Below are 16145 nucleotides of genomic sequence, written 5' to 3'. Positions count from 1 at the left end.
GTTCTAAGTGGGAATGCATGTGATGATGGTTGTGTATGTGACATCTCGACACTTCTATGCTTGGATGTGAATTTCTTGGATAATGTCTCAGATCTTGTCATTGGAAAGATGTTAGGATGAAGCAGTGTCCAAGTTGTAAGTTGATAATGTATGTGGATATGTTTCTTAAATGCCATAACATCCAGTGATATAGGGCATGAAAAAATTGATGTCAAGCTAGAGATCTTTCCTTACAGCAATGGAAGTAAAACTTCTTAGCAATTTGGTGTTGAAACTTATCATTATAAATTGGCAGTGAGTCTGCATCTCTTGATGACATCTATTGTTGTCAACCTTGAAAATTTTGATTTTGCTGTACAATGCATGCTGAGTAGTTCTTTTTCAGTTTACTTATGGATTGATTGCTTAGAGTTACACCAATAACTTGTCAAATTTCCAGGTCTTGATTTAATGTCAGTTTTCTGCATTTAGTTGTGGCGATGAAGCTTAATTAGACGCAGCGGGTTTGACCAAACTCGCTACGTCTACGCTAGATGGGCCACTGTTTGTGGATTCAACCTGTTTGACAGGCAGCAAAGTTGTGGTTGCAGGAAATGATGCTTCCTTGTATGCTGTATTTTATAAACCTAATCATGCATGTTGTACATTGCATGCTTCCTTGTGTTAACTGTATCATCCTAATCATGTAGTTGTACATTTGCATGTTCCTAGTTCTTTCATATGCAAAAGGATTTCAAAAACTTTGTTCAAAAGAGTCCCCACATCTCCCCACCCACACCAAATCCTTTTTCTCTACCACTCTTTTAAATGCAATATTGGCAGAATACTGTAGAAAGCAGGTGGTCGGATTGTGCTTCTTTTGGACAATGGATGATGATGATGTGACAAGAAACAATTGAATGACCAACGAAGGTTGTGGTGAAATAGTAAGTACTCTTTCATCCTTAACCAAAGTCTCGAATATCAGCCTTGGGTATAGAGTCGCCTCTATTAGGGTGCGTTTTACTTCCAATCAGAGGCGAACTCATGGAGGCACTAATATTATGCTCAACCAGTGCCCACTAAATATGCATATAAAAGATTTCTGCCGAACTTTACGGGGTATGGTAACCCTGAAGGTTACACATAGGTTTGCCTCTGCTTACAATATGGGATTTTCCGGCTCGAATCTGGTAAACAAAAAAAAGAAAAGAAAAAAGAAACAAGTGAATGAAAACTTTGGTCATTTGGTGTCAGTTAATAGTGACCTCATTCAGGATGTGGCACTGTTTTGTTTTCCTACATGCATGTGCAAGATTGGTACAACTATTCATCATAAAGCAATGTTGTCATCGTTCCTTTTCAATGATGAAATAGTCAAATAGTTTCTATGTTTGCTTCCTATTCAATACAGCACTGTTTGAGGAATTCGTGCAATTAATTTTTACTGAGTACGTTAGCCTGGTATTTTGGTCGTCTTGATTTCATAAGCATAAAGGTACCAACCAAGATTTCAGGAGTGGCTATTTCAAAAAATTTACCGTTTTCTTCTAATCGTTGTTATTTGTCCATAATTGATTTATCCTCTTCGTGAAGCATACAGAAGATACTATCTCCGGTCCATATTATTTGTTTTATAAAGTTTTTGCGTAGTTCTAAGAAAAATATTTAATAGCTTTAATCATAAAAGTTTTTGTTTAAAATGCTCTTTTTAATTTTTTAACATCTCACATACTTAACACTTCACTAATTGGGACAATAGGGGTAAAATGTTTAAAATGTTCACGAGACATACAAGTAAAGGTGTTCAAATCGTCACTAGCTAAGTTAGAGTATCTAACTGACAAATCATGCCAAACCAAAATTTACAGCTTCACAGTTTAAAGTCACAGAAAATGGTCCAAACAATAGTGGGCATATAGTTGAAAGACAAGCATTAGGTACAAGATGGTCCTAACTTCTATAATCCTCGTTATTCAGGCTGTATCTGCCTCCAACTCCCTATAGAAAACTACTTTTAACTGATTTTCATCAAACACTATTCTCATTCACACCACATAATCACATCATCAGAGATTTTTTGGCACAAATTTCTATCAATGAACACATGGTTCTTCTTTTGAATAATATATACAGCTTAATCTTCATTGTCTAACTATTGTGCTTCATTTAATGTTGCCAAACATTATCTTGACCATGACAAGATAGAAAAGTTAGTGTTTGTAAGCTTGTGAAATTCAGTAGACACATGCGTAGAAAATTTATGATGTATGAGCCGTTTATCATGTGGAGCCGAAAGTTTATCGGAAACAACATTTGTACCTGCACAAGATAAGGGTAAGATTTGCGTATACATTATTCGTCCTAGATCCGACTTGTAGGATCATACCGGTATATTGTTGTTGAGCCGTTTCCGATGCGGTAGAATGATATTTTGCAAAATTCATTTATGGTAGAATGATATTTTGCCAAAAGCAACATTACTCTAATGGAATGCACGAGAAGGACCAATGGATTAGGTTGGTGATATTCACTGCATTTATGAGGTATTATTCGCTTAGAGACAAATCCAGAATTTACTGAATTATGTATTATGGAACTTATGAGTTGAAAAAATGATATATATATTTTTTAAATTTTTTTATTAATTTTCTTATATTTTATGTTAAAAATACTGAATTTAGGTGAACTCATTGAACATAAATTCCATTTACCTTTGATCCACCTAAAGTTGGCTCTAAGTAGTTGAGCTTATATTATCATTTGCGGTAGCAAGGCATCCGCGAGGTTTATCGAAAAGAAAAATAGTATGGCGAATTAATGGTTTTGACATTATGCGTAACATATGATATAATGTTTTCACTTCTTCCCCTATTCTAGAAAAATGGAGACTTAGAGAAACGGTAAAGTTGTGTCCGTATGACTTATAGTTTACGGATTCACGTCATGAAATCAGCCGTTATGCTTGCATCAGGTTAAGTTGTCTACATCACTTTTCCTTGGGTTGCGGCCAGGGACAAATTTCGGGGGGCCCGAACACCCTTTCGCTGGAAAATATACTCTACATATAAGGCAAAATTTGATTTGTACCTCTATATATTATATTTTGAATCCCCTTGGCACAACCAAAAATCATTGTTTAGTGTTAAAGGTAGGGCTGCTTATCGGGCGGATTGGGCGGTTATTTACTCTTAACGGTTTGGCTTATTGGTTATCGGCTTTTAGATGTATTAATCCGCTAGCCACCCGATAAGATATCGGGCGGATTGGTATCGGTTTAGCTCTTATCGGGCGGTTTATCGGCCTAATTCAATCTATATTGCACATGACACAATTTACCAAATTTAGCGAGGGTCCAAAATTTGCTTCGCTGTGCTTCAAATGTATGCTAATGTTGGTCAAAGAATGGGATTTTCTGCTCTTGTTTTATAACTGCTCCAATTTTCTTTAGGTGTCGCTCTAATTTCTAAACAATCCCAGAACACTTGCCGAAATGTGTGCGGACTGACTTTTTTTTTTACATGCAAGCAAACCTGCAAATGTATGTGTTAAACCCAATTTAACAGCAGATTCTACTTGCTAAACTATCTCTTGTTTGTTAAGTTGTTGTACTTCCACTGCACCTACTGGAGGTGGTAAGAATACGTGAAGCAATCAAGTAAATTAATTTGGTTTGATAGGATTGAAAAGAATGCGCGAAGCAAGCAATTAAAATTTGTCTAATAGTAAATTAGTAATAGAGAATAGAGATAGAGTACTGGAAGTGGAAGAAGGGTTTTTGATTATTTAATATATATATGGATAAAAATAAATTTTATATGTATATATATTCTTAACGGGTTAACGGATTATCCGTTAAGAAAATTGAAAAATCCGCCCCCAAACCGATAAGCCGTTAATAACAAAATTTTAATCCGTTCCCCGTCCGTTAAACCATTAACCCAATACCAATAAGCCATTAAGCTTCTGTTTCGGTTCGGTTTTCGGTTTTGGTTCGGTTTTGAACACCCCTAGTTAAAGGGGTTCAAAAATTTTGCTAGTCGCTGGTTCAATTCCACTAGCTATAGTTTTTTTTAACTTTTTTTTTATCCCCTTAGCGGAAATTCTACATCAGCTGTTAGGTGCAGCTCTTTTCTGAACCCTACGTAAACGCGAAATACTTCGTATATCGAGCTGCTTTTTGTCCCGGTTCGAGAAGTGGAGCTCCTTTTATTTCCGTAAAGGCAAGGTGGCAGCGAAACTTTCACGTTTTAGAACTAGAGAACATAAATGTTGTATTATGATGCACTAATCTCAAGTTAATTTGGAGTATACATGCAAAAAGTTTATGTTAGTGCAAGGGATAGGATTAAAAGGGAGAAAAAAATATCTTTTTGCAATATGTATATTTTTTTCCTTTGGCCTAAGCAATTAATAATATACACAAAATGACAATAGAGTAGTTATCATCCTAATGAACTACTACTCCCCCTCTTTTCTTGCTCCTCAATCTCCTTATGTCCTATTGAAGTCCGAGGAGAAGAGAAAGAAGAAGCAGCAGAAGAATAAGTAGTAAATGAATCAGAAGTACAATTAGTTGGAGGAATTATAGAAAACTCAACAAGCAAATCAACAAAAGCACCTACAATAAATCCATGATTTACTTTCCCATTCATCTTTAAATACCATCCTAATAACTCTTGTAATGATTTCCAAGAATCTTTAATCCCATGTGTTTCCACCATTTCTTCCATTGATTTCTTGAAATCTAAATATGGATCCTCTGATTCCATAGCCAATGCTACACTTTCTTTAAATGGCAAGTTTTCATCTTCTTCTTCTTCTGCTTCTTCTTCTACTTTTTGTTCTTCTATTTTCCCTAGTGCTCGTTCTTGATTTTGACTTGGTTTTTCTTCATTCAAGATTGAGCTAGTACAATTTGGCTCAAAGAAAAGCCTTTCTGAACGAACCCCTTTTATGATCATTTCCAATGGTTCACCTGTTCCTAACAAATCATCAGATTCTGTTGAAAAACTAGCTGATTCTGAGGAATTTGTGAACCAAGATTCTGGTGTTTCAATATTTTCAACCCCATGATCAGAAGGGTCAAAAAAGACAGAATTTATAGTCTTGAAAATGTTGTTGTCATTTGCTCTAAAAGATAGAGTCTTGGAATTTGCACAAGATGGCCATTGCCATGAACCAAGATTCATTTTCTTGCCCATAATAATAGCTTAGTAGTACCCTTTGTTATATTTGATCAAGAATCTAACTTTTTTGGGTAGTTTCTAGGGTTGTTTTTGGGATAGAAAAAAATTGTGATTTTTTGGGGGTATTAATGGTGTGATAAAAAGGAATAGCAAAAGGGAAGGGAGATATAAAGGAGAGGTGAGAGGAAAGTGGAGAGAAATGGGGGGTGGTAGGTCCATTCATGTGTGTTATTTAATTTGTATGTATTGAAGAATTTAATGGTTTTAAATGCAGTATCACGAAGAAATGAACATAGCAGTACATTTATTGCAACTAAAATTATAAAATTCTAATTGCATTAAAGGAAATTTTATAATCAAGTTTGCTTAGCCAACAAAGTGCTGCCTCCTTATAATTTAATTTCCTAATCTAATCATGAGCAGGTTCTTATTTAATTATGTTGGCTACAGAATTTTATGAAAGATATATTCCGCAGTTACATCATATGTAATAATACAAGTAGATTATCCTTTTTAAACTAACATTTGTTTAACTTATTTGTCTTTTTATTTTATAATCATGATGTTCGAGTCAGTTTATGCACACCTTAATAAATTTTATAAGATACTTGCTACCTTTCACAAACTTTTTCATTTGTTCAACTTATTTGTGGTTACCATATTAGGATCATTTTAACTTTCTCTTGTGACTAGTGATGCTTTTGTGATGCATATATCTATTTCTCTTGACATTAATTTATTCTAGAAGCCATCACTATATTTAGCCATCAATTTAAAACGACAAAAATATAGTGATTTTTAAAGTAGTCAGTTAATTGTATTTGCACTCATATTTTAACAATATATGTGATAAAAGTATTTATTTATTGACGCGAGATGCACTTGTGACACGCGAGATGCACGCACGTGTGACACACATAGAAACTAATTTTATTAAATTTACTTAAAACCTCTTACTGGACTTGGCTTTAGTTTTATGAAGCACATTTACCTTGACACTATGGTTATCCAATTGGAGATGTTCCAGCGCACAAAAAGACTCAAAAAACCTAATAATGTGATGTTTTGATTCCAGGATATAGCCTCCCCTAAGACCAAGCGATAATTGTGCCAGAAGAGGAATAGTTTTTAAATTGATAAAGCTTACTCTGCCTGTGAAGTTAAGGGACTTCAATTTGGGGGCATTAATTTCAATGACACCGTGGTAATTATCTGAGATTACAAGCACCAATTGCTCGAGCAACGGGCAATGAGAGATTAAGCTTCCAAGCAATTTGGACAAAATTGTAACATTATATAGCTTCAAGCTAATTAACCTTCCAAAACCTCTGAAGGCTGGTGGAGGAGATATTAAACAATCTTCAAGCGATAGATGCCTTAAATGCAAACATTTGAAAAATGAAGCAGGCAATTTGTATGGTTTCTCCCTGGTCGAAAATTTAAGAATAAGATGTTCGGTGCCATTTTCAGAGAGGAACCCTAACAACTGTCTAATATAAGTAAAGTTTTTCAAATACGGAATTGGGAGTGTAAACTGTTTAACTGGTCCTTCATGAAGGGTCAAAATGTGGCGGATAATATTTTCAAAGTAACTTGTTTGGTGTATTTTCCAAAGTGTTTGATCAAGAGTAATGATGATAGGCTATAATTGCATATTTTAGTCGCTTATTACACTCGAATTTACTGCACTTTAATTGAGTTTGCGCTTTAATCGCTAGTGTTTTGCACTAATTGTGTGTTTTATGCCTTGTAGGTGTGATTCCGACCTATATAGATGTTATGGAATGAATTTAAGTGATTTGAATCTTTGAAGTCTGAGTAAAAGCTCGAATTAAGCCGGGATCGTGTTCGGGGGTCAAATTTGATAATTAAGTACGAACGAAGACTTGAGGAGGCATATTGCGCACTGTCTAGTAAAATAGACATAACTTTTTTCTCAGAACTCCATTTGGGCTCTACAATATATGGTTGGAAAGATAACTCAAAGGGCTACAACTTTCATGTTTTACGTTTTCCCAAATTCCAAACGGAACAGGGTGAAAAATCGCGGTTCCACCGAAACCGTGGCAGAACCGCGGTAGAAGATGGTCGCGGACAACTGAAGAATCAGAGGGCATGTTTGGCCGCGGTTCCACCGCGACCGCGGCAAAACCGCGGCAGGAGGCGGAAATTTCAGGGACTTATGTGCAAAACACGGGATTTTAAGCCCTAAACCCTATATTAAACCAAGGAAGCCGGCCAAGAAAGGGGGGCGGGACATATTTTGGACATAGATTCGACCTAAGGAGGCAAGAACACATTGGGAGCAAGGCGGAGAATTCTTCTACGAGTTTTTCCTTCCTCTTCCTATTTTTCATTGTTGGTTATGACTTTTAGTATTGTAGTTTTACATACTATTATGAATAGCTAATTTGTTATCTAGAGTTTGATAGAACCTTTTGTAGGATAAATTCTTGTTATATTTTTATATAATTGAGCCATAGCTTTTCTCTATTTGTTCAACTACGTTTATATTCTGGTTGATTGAAGAGCTCTCAATTAGCTGTGCCTATTTAGTATGCATAACTCGAGAGAGAGTGCATATTTAGGTAATTGTTGAACAACACCACTCCCAGAGTATATGAGGGATCAATAACCGAGGGTTTAAAGGTGGGATTAGGGATAACGAAGCCTTGGGTGCGATCTGAAGTGAGCTGTATTAAAAGCCAGCTAGCGTAGCTCGGGAGAGTGCGTCTAGTAAATTATCGTAATTACTCGGGAGAGATTTACGGTAATAAGAGTGCTCATGATCGGTAGAGAATACTTAGGCGAAATTATAGAAGACATAGTGGGAAGGATTCCGACAATTGGGAAAATCATAACTCTAGACCTCCTTAATTTTTCTCTAACCCTCAGTGTCGTTAGTTATTAATTTACTATTTTAATTTGTTAGTTAAGTAGTTAAACACAAGAATCTTAATATCTATAAGTTAGGAATTGTTCAAGCTTGTCTTCTTGGTGATAGTGAACAACTGTAGCTAAACCTTAGTTCTCTGTGGGATTCGACTCCGAACTTGTAAACCGGATTATATTTGCAGCGACCGCTTAGTCCTTTTTATAAGGCATAGTTGGGCGAGATCAAGTAAATTGTGGAAGTCTACACCATTTATATCTCCATTTCCTTGATAAGATGCTTGCTCTCACAGCATCTAGTAAAAGCATGCGTATAAGAATATCATCAAGTACATCCTCAAGAAGGTTGCTTAGTATATCGAAAGGTAAAGTTCCACTGCAATGTCTTTTTTCAATTGGAGGCATCATAGTAGGATTAGGATTATAGGGAAAATGATTAAGATTAGGATAAACGAAAGTTAAGATTAAGATTATGGAAAAAGAAGAAGAAGAAGAAGAAGAAGCAAGAAACCAGTTGAAATTCTGAAGATAGAGCATCAAGGGACCATGGGCGGATCCACTGCACATACTAAATTTGGGCGGGTCGATTAACTTCCCAAGAGGATATGTATAGTTATACAGAAAATTTTAGGGTTCCAATGTATATAAACGAAAGCACATAAAATACGAAAAAGACAAATAGGTGCATTGGTCAAGTAGGGGTAGTTGGTTCTTTTATTGAGTGAGGGGTCGGGAGATCGAATCTCACTTTTAACAGGGTCAATTTTAATTTCTTTCTTTCACCCCAATCAGTTTTTTTTTTAAAAAAAAAGTTAAACCAGTAGTTATATTTTTTATCTACTTTATTTATTTCCTTTTTCAGACTAATTTTTCCCTGAATTTTATTTTACCGTCCGCCTTTTTTATTTTACCTAATAATTTTCTATAACAAAGAAAGAAAGAAACTCCAAAGTTCGACCTCTTCTACAAACAAATAGTTCCCCTAGAGTAGCAAAATCAATAATAGTTCCATTAGTATGGTTAAAGACACTAGCCGTTTATATAATAGTCGTTTATATAATTTCATTCATTAAGGTCATACGTATCGGCCAATGGAAACCATAGAAGTCCACCAACTAAGGTTGTAGTGATATGACTTGCGCTAATTATATCATTGTGATTCATAGTAATATCGTACATTATTATGATTGTAGTCATATAACCTAAGCTAATTATATCGTTGTGATTCATAGTAATATCGACCACTTGTATAATAGCCGTTTATATAATTTCATTCATTAAGGTCATACGTATCGGCCTATAGCAACCATATAAGTCCATTGACTAATATGGTTGTAGTCATATAACCTATGCTAATTATATCGTTGTGATTCATAGTAATATCGATCGTTTATATAATAGCCGTTTATATTAAGGTCATGCGTACCAGCCTATAGCAACCATATAAATCCATTGACTAATATGGTTGTAGTCATATAACCTATGATAAATATATCGTTGTGATTCATAGTAATTGACCGTCTATATAATTTCATTCATTAAGGTCATATGTATCGGCCTATAAGTCCATTCACTAATATGATTGTAGTCATATAACCTATGATAATCATATCATTGTGATTCATAGTAATTGACCGTCTATATAATTTCATTCATTAAGCTCATACGTATCGGCCTATAGCAACCATATAAGTCCATTGACTAATATGATTGTAGTCATATAACCTAATCTAATTATATCGTTGTGATTCATAGTAATATCGACCGCTTGTATAATAGCCGTCTGTATAATTTCATTCACTAAGGTCATACGTATCAGCTTATAGCAACCATATAAGTCCATTGACTAATATGGTTGTAGTCATATAACCTATGCTAATTATATCGTTGTGATTCATAGTAATATCGAATGTTTATGTAATAGTCGTTTATATTAAGGTCATACGTATCGGCCTATAGCAACCATATAAGTCCATTCACTAATATGGTTGCAGTCATATAACCTATTATAATTATATCGTTGTGATTCATAGTAATTGACCGTCTATATAATTTCATTCAATAAGGTCATATGTATCGGCCTACAACAACCATATAAGTCCATTCACTAATATGATGGTAGTCATATAACTTATGCTAATTATATCGTTGTGATTCATAGTAATTGACCGTTTATATAATAGTCGTTTAAATAATTTAATTCATTGAGATCATACGTATCGGCCTATAGCAACCATATAAGTCCATTCACTAATATGATTTTAGTCATATAACCTATGGTAATTATATCATTGTGATTCATAGTAATATCGACCGCTTATATAATAGCCGTTTATATTAAGGTCATACGTATCGGCCTATAGCAACCATATAAGTCCATTCACTAATATGGTTGTAGTCATATGACCTATGATAATTACATCGTTGCGATTCACAATTATAATATAGTCATCTATATAATTTCATTCATTAAGGTCATACGTATCGGCCTATAGCAACTATATAAGTCCATTCACTAATATGATTGTAGTCAAATAATCTATGCTAATTATACCGTTGCGATTCATAGTAATTGACCGTTTATATAATTTAATTCATTAAGGTCATACGCATAGGCCTATAGCAACCATATAAGTCAATTGACTAATATGGTTGTAGTCATATAATCTATGATAATTATATCATTGTGACTCATAGTAATATCGACCCACTTGTATAATAGCCGTCTATATAATTTCATTCATTAAGGTCATACGTATGATCTTATTTATATAATAGTAAATATATAATTATATATATTTTTATTGGTTAATCTTAATTATAATAAAAGGAAAATCATGAGTAAATATGGAAAAATTTCACATAAAAACAATAGGGCTCTTTAGTTTCAATTTTGTAACCCATATTTCAATTTACAACAAATTAGCCCAAGAATAATAGGCTAATACTCAACATTCAACTCCAATAGGTTCTCAAAATTACTATTTAATTTTTTAAAAAGATTGCTCAAGTTTTTAAGTTAATTTTTGAAGGGAAAATTTCACATAAAAACAATTGGGCTCTTTAGTTTTCAATTTTGTAACCCATGTTTCAATTTAAAACCAACTAGCCCAAGAATAATAGGCTAATACTCAACATTCAACTCCAATAGGTTCTCGAAATTACTATTTAATTTTTAAAAAAGATTGCTCGAGTTTTTAAGTTAATTTTTGAATCAGTAACTGTGACTCAAATATTAGTTCAACAAACCAAATTCATTTGGGTGGTGACAATTAGATTTTTAACAAGCTTAAATATGTGGGTTTAAATTTCGAATTTAATTTTGTGAGAAATTTGGAGTGGGTGTTATTTAGACTTGTTAGAAATAGTATAAGGAGGTTGTATATAAAATTTGAAGTCATTTAATGGAGATTTGTGCTGATTTTGAACAAGAATTGCAACTGAAAATCGTGGAAGAGGTTCGTCTACAGACACTTGTATAAAGGTGTATAAAATGTGTTATCCACTCATATACACTATTATACAAGATTATACATAATAATAGAAAAAACTAACTTCATCTTCTACCTTGCGTCTTTTCTGAAAGTTAACTCAAATCTTGCTCAAATCTACTCCAAATCACTTCAAATTTAAATTTAGAACTCCTTTTGATATTTTACATCAATTGGAACAATACCCAATCCAAGCAACTAACAAACTCAAAAAATCTACGATGGCCTTCAATGGTGGACTTCTACTCTTTAATTTTCTTACATTGCAACCAGGTGACACCAGGGGAGAAGCAGAAAATACACGGCCCCTTGAAGAGCATATGTAGAATATGTGAGAAGAAAAGAGAGTGAAAGCAACAGATGTGAGAATATAGATTTAACTCCATAGCTTTTAGAAGCAATGGTTGTAGGGGCACGGATTTTGAATTTCTTACTGCTTTTAAAATATGTACAATATGGGCTAGGTTGGGTAAAACTTAAAAATATGGGCTATTTTTTGTTATGGTGTGAAGTCATGTGTATTTTCTTGTAATTCTTTCATTAAATTTTAGGACTAATGTATTCTAGCTTCTTTACTAGGAGGGAAAACAAGATGACATTTTTGGACTAAAATGTTAAATACAATTTTCGGAGGGAAACAAAGAGAAAAGTAAAAATATGATTGGAGGAAAATTGAAAGTTTTTACTCTTTATATATCTCTTAAACACAAGAACAACATCTCCAACTCTCTAAACAAAATAGATACATTAAACATGAATGCTAATGGATGGATTGAAGAAGAATTCTATCCATGATTTTGGATGAAAGTGCCCAGATCGTACATTAAGCGTGATTTTCTGGTAATTTTCTTCTTAAATTTTCATGATTTGATAACTATTGATTATCCCAACTAGCAATGAACCCTGAACCCTATCTTTACATTATGTTCTTGCAGTTTCTTCCAAAGAGTATATGTGGCTATCTTCCTCCTATTTCGGTTAAAACAATGCTTCGATATAATGGGAAGGAGTGGGCTATGACTCTCACAAGTGGTGTTAGGAGAAGACTCGTCAATGGGTGGAAACAATTTGTTGTCGACAATAATCTGAAGAAAAGGAATGTTCTTCACTTTGAACTAGTTCAGGCTACATCAGGGGTTGTGATCTTCTCTGTTGAAGAGTTAGGATTAACTAATGCTTAGCTTGATAATTTCTTCTATTTAGTTATATGTAATGACTTCAAATGGAACAAAGTAATGGATTAATATGATTGTTCTTTATAATATTGTTTGTATTTTTTCCATTTATTATTGTTATATTTATTTATTTTAAGAAGACTACTGGTTTAAAAATAGCCAATCAAAATTGGGAAGTCATTTAACAATATATTTAGTGCAGAAGTCCCCCTATACTTTTCTATCATTTTACAACCAAGAACACGACAAGGAAGATTATTTTCTTTATTACAAAAAAAGTTTTAAAATCGACTTTAATTTGCTCATAGAGAAGTGGAAAAATCAACACGGAAAATCAAAACCTAAACCTAAACCTAAACCAAAAGAGAACCTAAACCTAAACAAGGATCAAATAATCTTTACATGGATTACTCAAGTCTTCTAAGGTTAAGACTATGAGATAAAACCTATGAAGTGCACTGCCATTATATGGCAGAAGTTTAAAAAAAAATCCAAAATCTGTGAAGTGCATGCCACTATATGGCAGAAGTTTTTAGAAAAAAAAATTCCAAAATTTGTATAGGCAGATGGATAAATTAAAGACAAGCTTCTATAATTAATTGTAGTCATGGAGGAGAGTAATAGTTGCATGGAGGAGTGTAATGGTGCATAGAGGAGTGAAATAGACTACTGGGAAGTGTAATGGTTGCATAAAGGAGTGGAAGGGGCTACTGGAAAGTGTAATGGATGCATGGAGGAGTGGAAGGGGCTGCTAGGATGTGTAATGTCTGCATGGAGGAGCGGATATGGCTATTGGGAAGTGTAATGGTTGCATAGGGTCTCTACCAAGAGACTTTAAGTCCTACTGGAAAGTTGAATAGCTATTATAATTGAGAGATTATAATTTTCCCTATATATTTTTCGAAAAATATGCTAGACCTACATAAAACAATCAAATGAAACTAAACTACATCTAAGCATAACGATGGATAGGACTCCGACCAAAAAAGCTGTTGAACAACCACTTTATGGTTCACCCGTTAGTCATAATATTTTGTACCAAGATCTTAAGCGTGACTTTAGTAAGCTGAAGCTTGAGGTTAATGAATTGATTGAGAGGGTGGTTTGTGATTCAAGCATTGATTACCTAAAAAGTGTGATGTTGGAGGAGCATCCTCTAACTTCACTCTATACTATGCTTGACGATATGCCCACACCATCCATCCAGAATGGAGCTAAGAGCAATTCTATCATTGTTATAACTAGTGATACCGAATCCGCATCCAAGACCTCAAAGTCTCTTTCCGTGAACCAGAATATTGAGTAGTCCATGCATTATGAAGTTTTATCTCAAGTTGTCTTTTTTGCTTATGGTGATATTTTTCTAATAGTCTATGAAGTTGTCTACCCCTTATGGTGATGTTTTTATTTATCTTGTTATATTTTGGTGATGTTATAATGAAATCTCATATTAATGAATGAAATTATTATTATGTTTTGAATCTTTTTTATTATTACTTAATGGTCGTTTGATTCAAGTTAACAAAACAATCCTATTGTCTTCAATATTGCAACTGTTCCTTTGATGCCTAATAAAATGAAAGTACTAATAGTAATGTTTGTAAAGATTAATTAAGTCCTCTGAAATTGGTCAATTTTTTTTCCAAATTAATATAGCACATTGAACTTATGACACCAACTTGTACAATAGGAAAATGTATTGTCAATAAATACGAAGATAGTTGAGTACTTGAAGATGCAACATATAGCACATACTTAACTTATGAAGATAGTTGATGAGTACTTGAAGGTAGTTGAGTGCTTATGAATCAATGTAGTACGGATTAAAACAAGTGCAAAATTATAACACTTTGGCACTTACAAGGTTCCAACAATATAGACAAATTAAAACATTCAGTTCAGTTCAAAATATTTTTTTTTTAAAAATTCAACAGACATATTTTATTTCATTCCAACAGGGAGTACAAAAGACAAAGACTTTGGCATCCTAAATACTCTATTCTACAGAGGTCGAATGCAGCAATCAGTAACACATCAAACTAAACAATCAACCTGATAATAACCAAACTAAACAATAATAAAAAAACTGAACAAAATACTCTTATCAACAATCAAACTGAATAATTTTTTGAGATCTTCATCCCTACAAACATTCCAGCTAACAACACAGATAACATATCACTTGATCCAGCATCACTTTCATCAACACACGAACTTGAAGATTGTTCTTCAATGTAAATATTTTCTTTTTGGAATTCATTGAATGTTGTTACTGCTTCATCATAAGATTTGTAAGATTTGAAGATGCTTCCTTTGAAACCTATAACCATAGGAGCACAATCATACCAAGAGTTGTATAATCCGGGCCTTTTACCACGAAATACCACATACACCTTCGATGCCGATATATTATCAGCTTGAGATCCATTTCTAAACTCATTAAAAGTTTTTATGGCTTCATCATAAATTTTGAAGGCCTTGAAGATGCTGCCCTTGACACCAATAACCATAGGAGCACGCTGATGCCAAGAGTTGTACAATCCAGGCCTTTTATCACGAAACACTACATAAACTTTCGAAGCATTATTCCTGTTCCCGTGGTCCATTCCATAATCTAACCTTAAGAATGATAAGAGATGAAGAAGGAGAAAATAAAGATAGAAAAATGGGGGCTAGAAAAGCTTTTTAGGTTTGGCCAAATATATTAAGCTTTTTAGGTATTAATCATAAATACCAGTAGTTTAATTTTTGTATGTATTTTCTCTAATATATTATGTGTATATTTTAGTGCATTTCGGTAATTAGTATAGTATATGTATATTTTAGTGTATTTTGTTTAATTAGTATAATATAATATGTGCTTTATGGAAAATGATGTAGCATACAACTTGGGAAGGTAAGACAATTAAAAAAGTGAGAGAGAATTGTTTGAAAAAAATTGAATTAAAAACAAAAATCTACCAAAGGGTATATATGGAAAACGAAAATATACAAATATTCATTATTCCCTCAAAAGCCGTGCGAAATTATCGTAATACCCCCATTCTGGACATTTGGGCCATTCTTAGTTTGGCCAAATATATTTTTCGTTATTTTAAATGAAATTTTATAATCAAGTTTGCTTAGCCAACAAAGTGCTGCCTCCTTATAATTTAATTTCCTAATCTAATCATGAGCAAGTTCTTATTTAATTATGTTGGCTACAGAATTTTATGGAAGATATGTTCCTGCAGCTACATCATATGTAATAATACAAGTAGATTACCCTTTTTAATATTTTCTTTTAATAATTCTAATGCTTTTTTTTTTTGGTTTGTACTTTCGAAAACTAACATTTGTTTAACTTATTTGTCTTTTTATTTTATAACCATGATGTTTGTAACGACCCGGCCGGTCGTTTCATGAGTTACCGCTCCGTT

At 33.6% G+C, this 16145-nt stretch overlaps 2 protein-coding genes across 2 annotated transcripts; both read right to left on the bottom strand.

Moving 5' to 3' along the window:
- Positions 1–4327: 4327 nt before the first annotated feature.
- LOC109239611 (transcription repressor OFP13) lies at positions 4328–5390 on the bottom strand. The gene has a single exon (XM_019406196.1). The coding sequence runs from the start codon at positions 5181–5183 to the stop codon at positions 4425–4427; it is 759 nt and encodes a 252-aa protein (XP_019261741.1). The 5' UTR covers positions 5184–5390; the 3' UTR covers positions 4328–4424.
- A 9447-nt stretch (positions 5391–14837) lies between these two features.
- Positions 14838–15332, bottom strand: LOC109239607. The gene has a single exon (XM_019406193.1). The coding sequence runs from the start codon at positions 15330–15332 to the stop codon at positions 14838–14840; it is 495 nt and encodes a 164-aa protein (XP_019261738.1).
- Positions 15333–16145: the final 813 nt, after the last annotated feature.

The sequence above is a fragment of the Nicotiana attenuata genome, unplaced genomic scaffold (assembly GCF_001879085.1).
Source record: "Nicotiana attenuata strain UT unplaced genomic scaffold, NIATTr2, whole genome shotgun sequence".
NCBI lineage: Eukaryota > Viridiplantae > Streptophyta > Magnoliopsida > Solanales > Solanaceae > Nicotiana > Nicotiana attenuata.
Note: the sequence above shows the minus strand (reverse complement) of the source record. Positions and strands in the feature narration are given on the sequence as shown.